This window comes from Canis lupus, chromosome 4 (genome assembly GCF_011100685.1).
Source record: "Canis lupus familiaris isolate Mischka breed German Shepherd chromosome 4, alternate assembly UU_Cfam_GSD_1.0, whole genome shotgun sequence".
NCBI lineage: Eukaryota > Metazoa > Chordata > Mammalia > Carnivora > Canidae > Canis > Canis lupus.
Genome location: NC_049225.1, coordinates 35,256,201 through 35,271,631, shown reverse-complemented (window position 1 = coordinate 35,271,631; position 15,431 = coordinate 35,256,201). Strand labels below are relative to the sequence as shown.

Genomic DNA, 15,431 nt, shown 5'->3' with positions numbered 1-15,431 from the left:
AAATCGCTCCGGTAAGACGTTTGAGCTACGAGCTGGGGGCCAGAGGACGTCCCTTGTGCACAGGTGACCTCCGGGATGGTTCCCCCAGGCACCAACAGCCCTAACCCGGCCTGGGACAAGCAAGGTTCGCCTCCAAGGCCACCCCTGCCAGGGCTGCCCAACGTGGGCCCACCTCCAAGCCAGCAGACCGCCGAGCACGGGGGCAGCTGTGGAGACCTCTCAGCAATGGGAGGCACCGCGGGTGCTCTGCTGCTGCAGACGGAGGCCAGCAGCCCCGGTACCCCTGCCCCTGTGGGTCGCCGGCCTACACTTTCCTAAGGCACGGGGGCCTCTCCTAGGAGGGGAGCCAGGTCCGCGGCAGACGCCTGGGCTATCCAGGGGCCCACCCTGCCTCACCTGTAAGGACAGGGGCCCTGGAGGGTAGGCTCTGCCTTGGGCTGGCCGGCAGGTGGGCACTGGAGCCCCAGAGGGGAGCCACCTGCTACCAGGGGCTGTCCAGGAGGATGGCGGGGGCTCCTGCGGGCCGGGGAGGGGAGAGCATGTGGGGCCCTCTGACAGGTGGGGCGGCCCCGACCCCAGGCCACCAAGTTGCCGCCTGCTACGGACCCCTGCCACAGCTCACGCGCTCCTGCCTGTGCCCACCACACAGCCAGTGGGGAGCAAGCACCTCTGCAACACGCAGGGCCCCTGTGGGCCGTCAGCTGTCCCGGGCCAGCCTGGCAACCTCAGCGGAGTCAGCAATTGGAAGCCCCCCGGGGGAACCCTGAGGTTCCTTCCTGCCAGCACGCCAAACCAGGAGAGAGAGGAGGCGGTGGCCGCCCTTGGCCCACAAGACGGATCCACAGGGCCTGGGAGCGCAACTTCCGCCTTGGGCGTGCAGAAGGGTGGGCATGGGGCTCGGGCCCTGGGGAGCAGGATCCCTGCCCCACCCAGACCCCGGCTGGGGACAAGTGTGCTGCATCCTTCTCCCGGTGGCCCCTCGGGTGAGCCCGGGGCCCTGGCCGTGAGCAGTGGCCACAGCCACTATGTCGGATGCCGATCACAAGCCAAAGGGCATCGCCGCACCCGCTGCGAGCCTACTCTCAGGTCCTCGGGCTGCCGGGATGCAGGGAAGCACCAGTGCCCACCCACCTCCTAGGGCGGTGGGGAGAGTGCACATTTGGGGGAAGGCTTGGAGGACGACTCCCCAGAAAGTAAAGTGAGGAAGAGGGAGAGGAGCGGGAGGCCTGTGCCTTCCAGGCCCGGGCAGGCAGGTCAGCAGGTGCCACAGGGCCCTCACTGCAGGGCCAGGGGCCCCGGGCTGACGGCAGGGCAGGGCCTGCGGGGGAAGCCGCTTTCTCGGGGTGGGGGCCCACACTGAGAGAGGAGCGGGACAGAGCCTCTTGCTGGGCCCTCTTTCCAGGTTTCCCTTCAGAAACTCCTGCAGTAGCAGCTGGCGGGAGAGGCTACAAGGCCTGCAACCGAGTTATCACACCCCAGGGTCCCCTGCCTCCTGCTGGGGGCTGAACTATACCCCCCCGGGGATCGGGCCCTGGGAGGAAGGACTAACCTGCCCACATATCCCCAGGACTAGGGACAGCCAGCCCCAGCAGATGCTTCTGGAAGGAGGGAACGGCCTACGAGGCCCGGAGGTGCCCCTTCATACCCCCTTCGGTGTTGTCACTCAGTAGCCCGGCAGGTGTCCCCGAGGAAACACGCAGGAGGGGAGGCCTGCCTCGTACACGGGGTCTGCTTAGGGTGACTGGCCCCCGAGGGACCCCCCAGGCAGGGCTCTGTGTCGTGGGAGGGATGGGACAGCCCGTGGGCCCCTGGCGGGGGCTGGGGAAGCTGAGGCGTTGTCAGGCCCTTCCATCGGGGCGCCCACTGGGGAAGGCGGCAAAGCCGACACAGCGTGGCAGCGACGGAGCAGAGCAGCAGGGTGGCCGCGGTGCCGTCCCACCCCACACGCTGCCAACTAGCTTTGGAGTGCAGCATCTCATCGTCCCGGTTCGCGCCCTACAAGGTTAGGACCTGTCTGCGCCTCGTGAGCAGACCCGAGGGACCGCACCCCCAGCCGGGGCGCCCCAGCCCAACAGCCGGAGTGGCCGGGATTGGCCAACATAAGGGCCCGGAAGCAAAAGCCACGTCAACTCTGAGCCGGCGCTGGAGCCCCACTCACCACGCAATCCTGGGGTCACTACGTGCAGGTGAGCCAGGGCCCAGGTTCAGGGGCACCTGAGGCCCCGCCCTGACAGGGAGGCTGCCGCACGGTGTGCCGGCCCCGGCCACTGGCCCCGGAAGAACACGCATGACCCCGGCCGCCCAACGTGGAGCCGCGACGCAGAGCCCTGGCCTCACCAGGGAAGGCCCTAGCAGGTCCCGGCGGGCTCCGGGGTGGCGCGGCCCCTCGCGCCCAGGTCCACGAGCACCCGGCGGGGCGCAGGTGGAGGTTAGTGGCCGTGCCCCAGGCCGGCCACCGTGGGGGGATGTGCCTTGAGCCCCCAGCCCGGCAGTGGCGATCGTGCCTCGAGCAAGCCACGGAGCTCCTAGGCCAGCATACTAGGTGTGCACGGCAGAGTCCCAAGGTCGGTGCCCGTGCCCAGCACACCCTTGGCGGGCCTGCTGCCCAGCCTCCAGACTCACAGGGGACGGGCCCGAGGGGAGTGGGCAGGCAAGGCAGCCGGCTCGGTGCCCTCGCAGGGAGAGGTGCCCTCGTTCTCAACAGCCCAGCATAGGCCAAAGCAGCCCTGCCCCCTGCCCGGGGACAGAGCCAGGAGAGCCCACAGTCCTGATGCCTGCAGCCTGGGCCCGGGGGAGACGCTCGCTGACCCCCTCGCTGGCCTGGGACCAAGGCCTCCAGCCAGCCTGTGCTGGAGCCCGTCAGGGGCCAGGACCTTCCAAATACGTAAACTTGAGAGGTTCCTTCCGTGACTCATGTGACCTGGGAGCTGCCTGGGGAGGGACTGGGTTACAGGAGGGACACGGCCACCGAGCTGAGTCCAGGCACTTACCTTGACCTCCGCAGAGCTTCCTCATCAGGGTCTTGCACTGTGGGTAGAAAATTGCCAATGAGGAGGACACGCGGGGGACACGGGGTCCCTACCGACGACTGAGCGGTGCTTGCCCCTGGCCCAGAAGCTGGCAGGGAAAGGCTAGGCCCAGGGTGGGGCTCAGCCGTGGGTGGCCCAACGCTGGGGTCAGGTGCTGGGCGCAGGACCCGTGTCGCCCCGCAGCCCGCCCCGAGGTGCCATCTGTCCTGACGGCTCAGCCCCCGTGCCTCCCCGGGCGCCCCGCGCCCGCCTCACTTACTGTACTCTGTCCCGGTCATCTGGGCCAGGATGCGGAAGGAGCGAGACTGCAGGTTGGAGGAGCGGCGGGCCCACTCGTCAGCCTCGTCTTCTGGCTTGTTCTGGTTCTTGATCACGGCCTGGTACACGGGAGATGCGCTGTCCACGGCCAGGTCCTTAATAGGGAGGCTCCTGCGGGGCGCAGGGGAGCCGTGAATGGGGGCCAGGCTGGAGGGGCTCCTGACCCCGCACTCCGCCCCCAGCCGCCCCCTGCCACTCACCCGCTCGCACCCCACACCCCGCATGCCCAGCCCGCCGTGCCCTCCCCCCACCGACCCCGGGGGCCCGGACGGGGCTTGGCCTGGGTCCTCAGTGCTCAGGGTGGACGGCGAGACAGCGACTCCTCTCGGATCCCTCCTGCCACCCCCCAGCCCGCCCTGGGCTGACTGCACACACTGACCTGAAACTCCCAGCGTCCCAGCCACCTCACCCCCCAGGGGGACGGCTGGGTCTCTTTTAAGGGAAGGAGGGGCAGGATAGGTCGTCTGAAATAATTTCCACCTCCCTGAGCAGCTCAAGTTTGGGGCTGGGGACAAAGGGCCTCCGGGGGCCTCAGAGGCTTCTTCAGGGTCAGTCCTAGTCCTCCTCGCACTGTGGGACCCACACGGGGAACCCCCAGGGCCGTGACCACCCTGGGAGGGGCTGATGGGCTCTTGCGCAGCAGAGGGGGCAGGCTCGGTGGGGCGGTGGCATGAGGAGCCAGGCAACAGGCTTGTGGGCCTGGCACTGCCTGCAGGGGGAGGGAGGGCCTTCTGGGCTGGGAGGGTGAGGGGCAGGGGGACCATCAGTCCTCTGCTCCAGGGCAGCATGGCCTTTGGAGGGGGACCCTGTGACCTTCCCTTACACCCCCAGGGTCTGGCACACAGCAGGTGCTCCAAATGTACTTGAATGAATAACCTTAGCTCAGGGCCAGAAGGGACCCCAGAGCCCCTCGGGTCCAGTGCCTCCCAGCCTGAATCCAACTGCCCCGGCCAGTGAGAGCTGGGGGGCCTGCTGTCCACCCCCCTCCCAGGAGTTAGGGTGAACCAGGCTCAAGCCTATAGCAATGATGGCCTGGCTCCCCACCCTGCAGACCCGGGTAGAGGGGTCCAGCCTCTGCCTTACGGACGCCAACACTAAGGTCCCCGCAGGTCAGCCCATGAGCTCTCGGTGACGGCACCGAGGGGCCTGCTGATCACAGCCCAGGCTTCCCGAGTCCCACCCACTGTCCCTTCCTTCAAACTCGCTGCAGCAGCAACAGCTCAGAGAGGCGGTGTCTGCCCACCACCGGGGCCTCGCAAACCCCGGATGCTCACGCCTGGAGGCATGGCCTGGCCCAGGCGCTCGCTTGGCCAGGCATCCCCTTGCCGCTGCTATGGTGGGCCCTCCCTGCCCGCCAGAGGGCCAGCTCCTAGGAGAGGGACCTCCCCGGGGCCCTCATCTTCTGGCCTCTCTGCAAGGAGCTGGAAGGAGGCACTCGCCTACTTTCCCAGAACTGGTCCCCATGTCTGGCTCAGCGTGGGCTCTCAGCAGAGGTGCACAAAGGAGAGCAAGACTGCATGGAGCTGCCCCTGCTTCCCCGAGGGCCCTGCCCTGCCCCACAGAGCGACAGCTCCTGGCAGCCTCGGATCAGGTGGGGAAGACCAGTGGATCCTCGGGGCCCAGCCGGGAGAAGCCCGGGGCCGCCCAGGGAGCAGCGGACACGGTGGGATCTCCCTGGGGAGGCCGCTTCTGGCACCGGCAGGAGTCCCAAGGGCTCCCACACGGGTGCAGTAGGAAGGGGTGCAGTAGGGGGCACACGGGAAGGAGGAGGACCGTGCCACAGGAGAGGGAAGGTGTCCGCCCGGGCCCGGGCCTGCCCTGAGCCTGTCTACACAGCTCCGTGGTCCAGAAAGTGGCTGCAAGGTGGTGGCTGCCATTTCCCTGGAACGTGCCCTTGAGGCGACTACCCTGCTCCCTCCACAGCCCCGAGGGCTCCAGAAAGCTCCGCGGGTGAGTCCCTTAGGAGTCACATGGGCGGCTCCACTTCCCGCAAGGCTTTGCCAAGACCAGGGACTCGTGCTGCTGCTGCGATGGGCACTGGGAATCGAGGGAGGATGGGACGCGCCCCAGGGTCCCGGGCCCTGGGTCCGAGGCTGCTCTGGAGCCACTCCCGGCAGGGGCCTCTCACCACCAAAAGCCTTCACAGTCACCACAACGTCAAGGTCACCCCGGACACTGATTCCCCTGCACACTGCCCCAAATCTGCCTCGTCTTTGGCCTCGCCTGGGTGCTACTGCAGGCGCTGGCTCCTCCAGGTCCATCTCCCGTGAGGATCCCAGGGGGCCTCCAAAGCCCCTTTGTCCCCTTCTCCCCGCACAGTGGCCGGGCATGGATTGCAACATTGGTCTATGCCATCCCAGAGCAGACAGGAAAGGCGGTGGGGAGCGCCCGCAAAGCACAGCAGAGATCTGTTCCCAGCCTTGGGTGCAAGGGGGCCCGTGTGATGTCGTGACTCTGATTTCCGCGTCCACAGGAGGCGACCCCCGAAAGCACTTGCCTGCACAGGCCGCTGAGCATGTCGTTTGGCTGTGAGGTGGGTGTGAGGAGGAACACGCACAGAAGCACCGTCCTCGGGCATTTCCCACCAAACCCCACGCCATCCCTCAACCAGACAGACGACGACTGGACAGACACCGCGGGATCTACTTACGCCAGCGGCGATGCCCTGCCAAGCAGAGGAAAGCCCAGCAGTGAGTGCGTGTCCATCAGGGGATGGCAGGGGCCGCGCACACACAAGGGAGCGGGGGTAGGGTCGCAAGTGAGTTACGGGAGTGCGGGGTAACGGAGGAAGAGAAAGAGACAAAAAGAAAACTGTCAGTGAGGAAGGAACTGCGGATTCACAGCAGAGAAGGAGCACCTTAGGGCGCAGGGGGCAGCGCCTCCCCTGCACCGTGGCAGCGACAGCCCTGCAGGGCCCGGTTAGAAGGGAGGGGCGGGCGCGTCGCTCCCCTGCAAGGGGCGGGAGGACACGGGAGGGGACATGGGGGCAGACGGGAGAGGGACTCTGAGAAGCCCAGATTAGGTCCACGGTGCATCACGTTAAAAAAAAAAATCACGGGTGCCCCAGGGGTAAAACCACGTGATAATCATCTTTTTTTCCAAGGCACAGAAAATATAAAGTTAGCGAAGAGCCATTCTTCCCTTATTTTCCACCGAACTTCCCTTTGGCGACGGTCACCACTCTTGAGAGCACACCAAGGACACACAGGGCCACCAACTGTTCGCAGGAAATCCCCGCGAGCCTCCTGGCTTAGTTGGGCAGCCTGGGTTTTCTGGGCGCACATGAGCTAATGGTTGTGTTTTTAAGCTGGCGGGGTCTTATTTTCTGCTTTGAACAGTGGGATTGAATAAATCAGCACTGTCTGGAGTTCTCCCAAGGGCTGCAGCTCCGAGCTCGGCAGGGGTGAGGCCCAGGGCTCTGGGGACAAGCAACCTCTGTCCCCCGGGGGCCCCAGGGAAACGGGTGAGGCTCAGAGGGGAGCCGGGAGGTCGCACCACACTCCATCCTGGGGCCGCTGGAGCCTCGGCCTGGGAGCATGCAGGTGGGTCCCGGCCATCAGGGCCCGGGTTCTGCAGGGGCCCGATGCCGCAGGAGTTACCCCGGACTCTGTACCCCTTTGCCCCCCCCACAACGTCTGCTTTCCCTGCAGCTTTGGGAAGGAACGCAACCGTCGCTTAAGACTTCCTGCCTTGAGCATTTTTGAGATCCTGACTTGGGGATGAGAAGTTGTCCAAAGAGATAATCGGTCGATTCCGACAGTCAACGACGACGACATTGTCAAGTAGAAAACAGTGAGAGTGTGTGAGAGACAGAGAGACAGACAGGGAGGCAGAAGCACGGAGGTAGAGAGAGAGACAGAGAGGAAGGCAGAGATACAGAGACAGAGACACAGAAAGGGAGAGATACAGAGCGACAAAGAGAGACACAGAGAAAGAGAAAGAGACAGAGGAAGACAGAGCTAGAGAGACAGAGACACAGAGAGACAAAGAGACACAGAGACAGAGACAGATAAGAAGACAGAGATAGAGAGACAGAGACACAGAGAGAGATACAGAGAGACAGACTAAGAGAGACCCAGAGAGAGAGACAGAGACAGAGAGGAAGACAGAGACAGAGAGACAGAGACACACAGAGAGAGACAGACTAAGAGAGACACAGAGAGAGAAAGGGAGAGCGGTCCCTATCAACCTTTGCACTATTAGCGTTTCTTTCCCGCAAGTGACTTCAGCCAGCCGATTCCCTATCCAATGCTCGCGTTCCTCAAGCAGAGCTAGGAGGCAGACCCGAGGAGGGAAGGACGTTCCAAACCCCAGTGTGCGGGGCCAGGGCCGCCCCGGAGCACCAGGAGCGGGGGCGGCTGTGCTGGCTGCTTCCCAGAGGGCTGACGGCCCAGCACCTTGGACGCCCGCCCGGACGCCCCCCAACAGGACACCTGGTCACGCATCGGAAATCGCTCTCCTCATCGGAAGAACGCGGCCAACCCAAAGAATGGCTTAGTGTGTGAGAAGACTGGCTTATCCAGGACGTGACCCAGGGTTCCAGAAGTCTCTTTCTAAACCGACCCCCTCGTGGAGCCCGGGAAGACGCAGAAGCTGCAAGAAGCGCTTGGAGCAACCAGCACGTTCTTCGACTCTCCCCCTTCTCCTAAAGCTGACTGCGAGACTGAATCTGGAGGGAGCACGCGGTGTTCCGGAAGGCCCTGGCAAAGCGGGCTCCCCTCCGATGGTTGCGCCCAGAGGCCCAGGGCGAGGGGGAGAGCGGGTGGCGAAGCCTAAGGTCTCTGCTGGCGCCCGGCGGCCTGGTGCCTTGGCCTCCACGGGTGAGGAGGCCCAGCCAGCGGCGGAGGCTGCCCGAGGAGCGACGGCGAGGAGGGGAGGCGCTTACCCACTGAAGTCACTGCCCTGGGCCTGGGCCTGCCCAGCAATGGCGTCCATGATGGCGTCCTGGGAGTACATGCTGATGGGCGTGTTGTACTGCGCGTGGATGATGGTGGCCTTGCCGCCCAGCCCCTTCACCTCGATGGGCTTGTGGGTGGACAGGGCCGAGTCCTTCAGGGCGCTGGGGTTGAACCGCTCCTGGTAGTCGGCGCTGGGGGAGGCGGCGGGGGCGCAGGAGGAGGGAGGGAGGGAGGCGGGAGGAGAAAAGGCAACAGGTGGTGTTACAGGAGGCCGGGCCGAGGGCGGGCGGCGGAGACACTCCCCAGGCCGGACCGGTGGCCCACCCGAGCCGCCCAGCTGTGGCCCGCTGGCTCTGGAAGGGAGAGCCCTCAGCACCCGAAGCGCTCCGCAGGCGGTCCTGCCCGTCCACCGCCCGGGGCAGCAGGGGGCGCCAGGCAGCGGCGCGCTCTCACCCCGCGGCGGGAAGCGGAGACACGCGGGCCGCGAGCTGGGCCTCGAGCAGGCAGCGGCGGCCCAAGCCCAAGCAGGGTCGGGAACCCCCCAAAGGCAAAAAGCAGCTGCACGGGGCGCCCCGGGGCTTCGGAGCACGTTCCTCCGCGCAGGACCTCGTCCTGCTGGGCCTCCCGCTCGGTGGCGCGGGGCTCCGCTGCGCCGGGGGCTCCGGGGCAGGTGCGTCTTCCTCCAGGCCGGACGCAAGGCTGCTCGGCCTCCCGCAAGTCCACCTGGCCGCGGCCTCCGGGGCCCACCCAGCGCGCTCTCCCCGCCTAGGTGAGCACGCTCAGGTGAGAGGGGGCGCAGCCCAGCCAGGGCCTCCAGGATGCTGGCGTCTTCGGGCTCCCGGGGACCCAGCCCCGGTGCGGCACACCTGCGCGGCACACCTGCACCCGCCGCCCCCACAGCCGCCTGCGGGCCTCGAGCAGCCGCAGCAGGCAAGAGGGAAGGGAAGGCAATGAGACAGCGCTGGCGCCCTCCCCGGCGCCTCCACTCCGACCCTGCAGCTCCACACACATGCAGGCTCGCTCAGGGGCACGTAGGCACGCCCACGCACACATGCACACGCATGTACACATGCTGCCACGGCCGCGCTGTCCGGGTCTATGCACACGGACGCATGCGGGGATGTGCACACGAGCGCACGCACATGCTTTCCTTTGATACTAACTTGGCTGGAGAGTTGGCTACCACCTGGGAAGGAAAGAGCACAAAAGACAGAGGCATCAGTGAGGTCCTGAGGGCCGGGGCGCAGGGACCACCCCCAGGACCACCCCGCGTCCACAGAGGACGGGGGTGGGGGTGCAGGGAGCTCAGAGTCAGGGGCGGCCAGAGTTTGGGTCGGAGGTGCTGGCGGCGCTGTGTCCCCCTCAGTAGGCGCACAAGTCCCCAAAGCTTTGCCGGGAGTATGGGGTCTCCAGTCCATGTTCACAGGCACCCCACGCGCCCTGGCTGGAGACCCCAAGTCAGGAAGGTGCAGAGGGAGACGGGACGACGGCGGCTGCCCCGGGCGAACCAGAACCTGGGCTGCAGGTGCCTCCAGCTGGTCAGCGGCTCCGGGCCTCCCACTTACAACTTCCACGTTTAACAGGGTCAGTTCTGGGGGCTCCTCTCCTGGAGCAGGATTGCCGCAGTGGCCGCGGTGCTGGGGTGCACGCTGGGGTCACCCACCGCCCCCTGACATACCCTCCCTCCCGGAAGAGTGCAGGCAGCCCTGGCGGCTCCTTCTGGGGCTCCAGGGTGGGTGCAGTCCCCAGTGACTGCCCCTAAGGGCCCCATGGAGAGTCAGGAGAGCTACTGGCTCCAGGGCTTATTGCAGGAACGACCCCTGCCAAGGCAGCACAGCTTGGACACAGGGGACCCCACCCTCACTTTTGTCTGGAGCGAACCTCCGGGAACACTATGTCCTGGGGGACACAGGGTCTGCGGGACGTTTCCTTAGATGCATATCCCTGGCAGGGCAGGCCCTGGCGGAAACCTGAGAGGAGAGTGTAGAAGGTGGCACCCCTGCCCCCAAACTGCCGCTGTCCCAGCTCAGGCCGCTGCGGGCTCTGGCTGGGAGCCTGGGCCCCAACCGCCTGCCCCTGCCCCTCCCTGGGCCAGCACTGCGGGGAGCCGGGCCAGAGCCGGGGGGCGTCGAGCCCCAGGCCCTACGCTGCTTGGGAGCTGATACGGTTCCCTCGGTTCCAGGTCCTCTGGCTCCCACGGCGCCCAGCGGAGCTATATTAGGAAAGACGTTCCTTCCCATCTCCATTTCGGGCCAGCGCCGACAGCTGCAGGGTCAGCCCTCGCCCTGACCAGCCCGGGGCCCTAGGGAGGGCGGCGCCAGCCAGGGTGGGAGGGGTCCCGGCGCCTGGCGGCCAGCACCTTCCTTGGCTTTGACTCTGGCTCCCCGCTGGGCTCTGCCTGAGGCCCTGGAGGCTGAGCGCCCGCAGGGCAGGGCCAGGGGACAAGAAGCTGAGGAGGTAGGACCCACCCAGCGGCCCGAGGGATTGGCCTCTCACGCCCTGTCACGGAGGAGGGAAGCGGGCTGCAGGGACCTCTGCCACCTCGCCCCTGCTCGTCCCTCCCATCCCCCCCGAGGGGGCTCAGGCTGCTAAGCAGTCGCACCTGCGAGTCCAGAGAGGACAGGAGGGAGCTCCCTTCCGGAGCCAGGCCGGACAGAGTTCAAATCCCGACCCTGCGTCCTCCTGGGGACTCTGCCCAGGTCCCTGCCTGCCAGTCTCAGCCTCAGCCCCTCACTCACGGAGTCGGGACGGCGGTGCCCACGGCGCAGACGGGTCGTGCACCCTAAACAGAACCCTGAGCATAAAGCCCTCGGCGTGGCTTGAGCGTGTACCGGGCGGATGCGAGGATTGGCCTTTACCAACCCTGTCTCCCTGGAGCGCTTAGCCACTGGGCCATGGCGCAGCCTCGGCCAGCCCAGGTCAGGGGCTCCCCTCCCTGCCCGCGTCGCCTGGGGGCCGCAGCGCCAGCCTTGCCCGAGGGTGAAGCCCTGCGCCCCTGCCTACGGCCCGCCTCCCCGCAGACACGCTTGGGCCCTGCTGCTCTGAGCACCCGGTAATAATCAGACGTTCGCCAGCTTCCGGGAAGCCCCTGCAACGGCAGGAAGGTGCCACCAGGGCCGCGGGAGGCTGGGGCGGGGCTGGCCCTCGACCTCCCTGGGCAGCCCGTCAGGTAGGGAGGAGCCAGGCCTTCCCGGCGGCCAGCCCGTCTGCCCTCGCTAGCTGTGTGCCACCTTGAGCCACTCACCCGCTCCGGGCATCTAGATCGCACTAAGAGGAGGGAGAGACACGGCTGACCTCTGAAGCTGCGGGGAGCCAAAGGTCACGGAGCACGCGGACCATTAGCTGGCTCCAAGCCTAGACTGCGGGCCCGTAACGGGACTGCCCCGTTCTTTGGGTTTTCTGGCGGAATGTCCTCGCTAGGAAAAGCCCGTGGCCCATGGCTCTGCCACTTTGGTCCAAGGGAGCAAGGTCCGGGTGCTTGGGCTGCAACGTGCACGAGGCCAGCTTCACTCGGGGTCCCAAAGAGCTGAGGGTCATGGGTGGCTGGTGGCAGGCGGGAGAGCAGCAAACTGTTGGGGGGCAGGCCCTCGCTGGAGCAAAGGCAACGGAAAGGCACGGACGCGGGTTAGGATTGTGATGCGGGGGCGCATCGGTGTGACCCAGGGAGCACACGGCAAGGGCGCCCGTAACCCGGAGAGCCTGCACGGAGGGGAGCCCTGAAGCCCTGACCGCCGGGCTCAATCGCCTCGACTCCGTGTGCTCTGCCTCTGGAGCACACGGATCCTGGGATCGCGCGGGAAAGGGTAGAGGACCCACACAGGAAGGGCCTAGAAGCTGGTAGGGCCTGGGCTCGGGGGTCCGTCCCCTCAGCCCCCGCACGATGCCTACCCTGGGCTGTAGGTTCCTTTAGCTCCTGCGCTCGCAGAGCCCCACCAGCTGGCTCGGGGTGGGGGCGGGCCCCTTTCCCCTTGGGGTCCTGCTTCCTTGCCTCGTCCCTCCTCAAGGGTCAGTCCTACAAGCCCAGGACACCCACCCCATCGCTGCACCTTTCCGCACCCAGCTCAGGCGCCCCCTCCTGCAGGCAGCCTTCCCAGCCCACGCCCAGCCCCCGAATCATGCCCTGCTCCTGCCTCACGGCTGCTGGGGGGACCAGCCTGACCCTCGGCCCAGTTCCTGGAGGCAGCAGGCATCCCCCTACCTGGGGTGGCGGCCTGAGCCTGGGGAAATCCGCGTCTCTCGAATTCAGACCTCACTCAGCCCCTTAGCAGCGGGACAGCTGGGCCTCGACTAGACCTCCTCTGAGCCTCAGTTTCCCCCTCCGCAGGATCCAGCAGTCACCCCAGGCTGTGTAAAGCAATGACCCGTCGGCTCAACTACCTCAAGGCGAATCTACCCGCAGGGCCGTTGCTTATCTGGCTTGGGCCTGGCCACCTCCTGGGCTGTGGAGGGCCGCTCCTGGGCCACCGCCTGCCAGGCCCTGGTGAGCACTGAGGACCCGGCCTGGACCAGCTGCAGGGAGCCGGGCGCTACCTACCCTCCTGGGAGTCCGGCCCCCCAGGCCTTCCCTCCGAGGCTCATCCGATACACCTGAGCCATCTCCCTCAGGGTCTCGGCCGAGTACAGCCCAATGGGGTTGTTGTACTGCGCGGGCCTGCCCTGCCCTCTCGGTCCCGGGGCTCCCTCCGTGCCCGGGCCGCCCCTTGGGGGACTCTGGGAGAAGGAGGGGCTAGAGCTGGGCCCGAGCTCCGGGGGGCCCAGGGGTCCGGGGCTGCGTGCCGTGGGGCTGCCGCTCATGTCCCCAGCAGGGTCCTGGCCGGGGCAGCGCCGTGAGGGGAGAGAGGAGAGAGCAGTTAGAGGCCACAGTGTCCCAGCGCCCCTGCACCCCTGCGCCCACCTGAAACAGGGGCGGCTGGCGAGCACCCTGTGCCCCCCAGCCTGCACCCCGCATTCTGCATGCACCCTGTGCCCCACACCCCACATCCTGCACCCCACAGCCTGTACCCCGCACCCACACCTGTGCCCCACACCCCAGGTCCTGCACACCACAGCCTGCACCCTGCACCCACACCTGAGCCCCATGCCCTGCGTCCTGCACCCCGCGCCCCTCAGCCACTGCGCAGAGCTCAGGAGGGCACAGGCCGACACCTGGAAGGGAAGGGCTTTGTCGGCAGGCTGAGGGAGCCGCGCGTCCCTGGCCCTGAGGCTGACAAAGTGGGGGCCCCACCTGAAAAGTCAAGCCCTCCTGCAGGGCTGGGCAGAGAGGGGCGTGGATCTCAGGGAGTTGGGGAGCCCCTTCTATCCTCTCTCTGCCCCCCTTCCCCTGAGTGGCAGCTCCTGTGGCCCAGCCCCACCTCCTGCCCCCGACCCCACACTGAGATGCCCCCCACCGCCCTCCGCTGGCAGGTGCAAGGCGGGGGAGACTAGGGAATGACCTTTGCTCACAGCCCACCTCTGCAACTTCTCCCGAGCAGCCCTCTGCCTCTTTGCCCAACCTGTCACCCACCCCAAGCCCATCAGCCTCTTCCTGTCCCCTGCCCCACCTGCCTATCCCCCCCACCCACTGGACAGACAGGGGGCAGTATGGAGTGGTGCAGGGAGGGGTGAGGCGAGCACCCCCGGTTTGGGTCAAGGCCTTCCGCCCACAGGCTGAGCTGCTTACAGGGACCCGGGAGCATGGCAGGTGTGCTGGGGAGGTGTGTCCCCCTGCACCTGCTGCCTGGCTACCACCCGCACCTCCAGTGGGGCTGACGGGTGGTCAGTCGGGAGGGAAAGTGGGAACCGCTGCGAGACCCGAAGTCAAAGGATAAACCCTGAGGCCCAGCGGGCCCCTCCCTGCCCGGGGTGGCCTCCGGCTTTCACGCCCCCTCCCAGTACCCTGTAGGCGAATGAGGGTCAGAGCCCTCCGGATACCTGCCTCCTTCGCCCCCCAGGCTGGCAGGTTGGTCCCTCTCCTAAAAACATCACGGCCTAGGCTGGGTTCCCAACAGCCCAGCCGTGAGGCCCCGGGGGGCGCGAGCACCCAGGCAGGCAGCCCGCACCCGGTATTTCACGGGGTCCGCCCCACAGCATCAGCAGGGGCAGGGCAGGGCTGCGCCAAGCCAGGACCAGGCAGGCCGATTCGGCGCAGTACCCCAGGAAGCGCAGCCAACCTCAGCACCTACCTTCTGGTGGGGGATCACCGGCAGAGGGGACTGGACCGGGGGCGCTGTCGTGGAGATGGGGATGGGGCGCTTCGACCTGGAGAAACCAGAAAGAGGGCCAAGTGAGGACACTTGCCAGGAGGACCGGGAGCTCCTGCGGGGGCAGGGCTGGTGACAGGAGAGCATCAGAGAGCTGGGGAGCCAGGCCAGGGACCCCGAGGCCCGCTGTCCACCGCACGGACTGGAGTGACCCCAGGAAGGCCCCGGGCCTGGTCAGGATGGAGGAGGCATGGCCCTTGGGCACTCTGCACTCATGGCCTCTGTTAGGTCCCTGGGAGGCTGTCTGGGGCAGCAAGGAGGCAGGGAAGACCCCAGCTGCCAGGCCCGCCTGCCCACACGCTGGCAGCACTGTGACCGCCCCCCACCCCCGACCTCATCCGTACAGTGAGACTCAGGCATGGCAGGCGTGGAAGGCCCGGTCCTTCTTCCCGTCCAGAGGCCGCCTCACCTCTCCGTGTGAGCCTGCAGCACGGGCCGGGCCCATGTGGCTGCTGCGGACACCCTGTCTTGGGCCTGATGCCCCCACCCCTTGACCCGTGCCCTGCAGAGCTCCACTCACTTCTGCAGCGTGAGACTCAGGTTGTAGCTGGCAGACTTGATCTTGTTCTGGGCTTCCAGGTGGGTCATGGTGTCTGTGTTGACTCCATCGATGGCTACCACGAGGTCACCCTGGCTGAGCTGGGACTGGGCGGCCTTGCTTCCTGGTGTGATCTGAGAGGATGGCAGATGGGGGGGGGGGTGAGCGCATGAAGGGGGGGGCTGAGGATGGGCCAGTCGTCGGGGAAGAGTCCCCTGGGGTCATCCAGTAGAGGCCTGCCAGGTCCTCTTTCGTTCACTGTGGCCAGTGCCCGCTGCTTGCCACGTGCGACATCCCCACCCGGCACACCGCCACCCCTGTGCCTAGCGTCCTGCGTCGAGTGCGACCGCGAGACTAGCTCTGCCCAGGGGACCGGGGCGGGAGCAATGCCACCGCCTGCAGGCCTGCC

The 15,431-nt window shown here is 66.8% G+C and overlaps 1 protein-coding gene across 8 annotated transcripts in view; it reads right to left on the bottom strand.

The window, feature by feature from the left end:
- LDB3 (LIM domain binding 3) overlaps positions 1-15,431 on the bottom strand; it is a 56,802-nt gene that overhangs the window by 32,512 nt on the left and 8,859 nt on the right. For 5 of the 8 annotated variants that reach the window (XR_005358085.1, XM_038534522.1, XM_038534523.1 and 2 more), the window contains exons 3-7: positions 15,005-15,156; positions 14,407-14,482; positions 12,780-13,054; positions 3,289-3,458; positions 2,991-3,027 (exon numbers count right to left, since the gene is read on the bottom strand). Coding sequence is in view for 7 of the 8 variants with exons in the window: in XM_038534522.1 (XP_038390450.1) it covers positions 2,991-3,027; positions 3,289-3,458; positions 12,780-13,054; positions 14,407-14,482; positions 15,005-15,156 (710 nt within the window). In the remaining variant the exon portion in view is untranslated. Of the gene's footprint in view, positions 1-2,990; positions 3,028-3,288; positions 3,459-5,997; positions 6,013-8,232; positions 8,437-9,408; positions 9,432-12,779; positions 13,055-14,406; positions 14,483-15,004; positions 15,157-15,431 lie in introns of all 8 variants that reach the window. The other 3 variants (XM_038534526.1, XM_038534528.1, XM_038534525.1) reach the window with 2 other exon arrangements.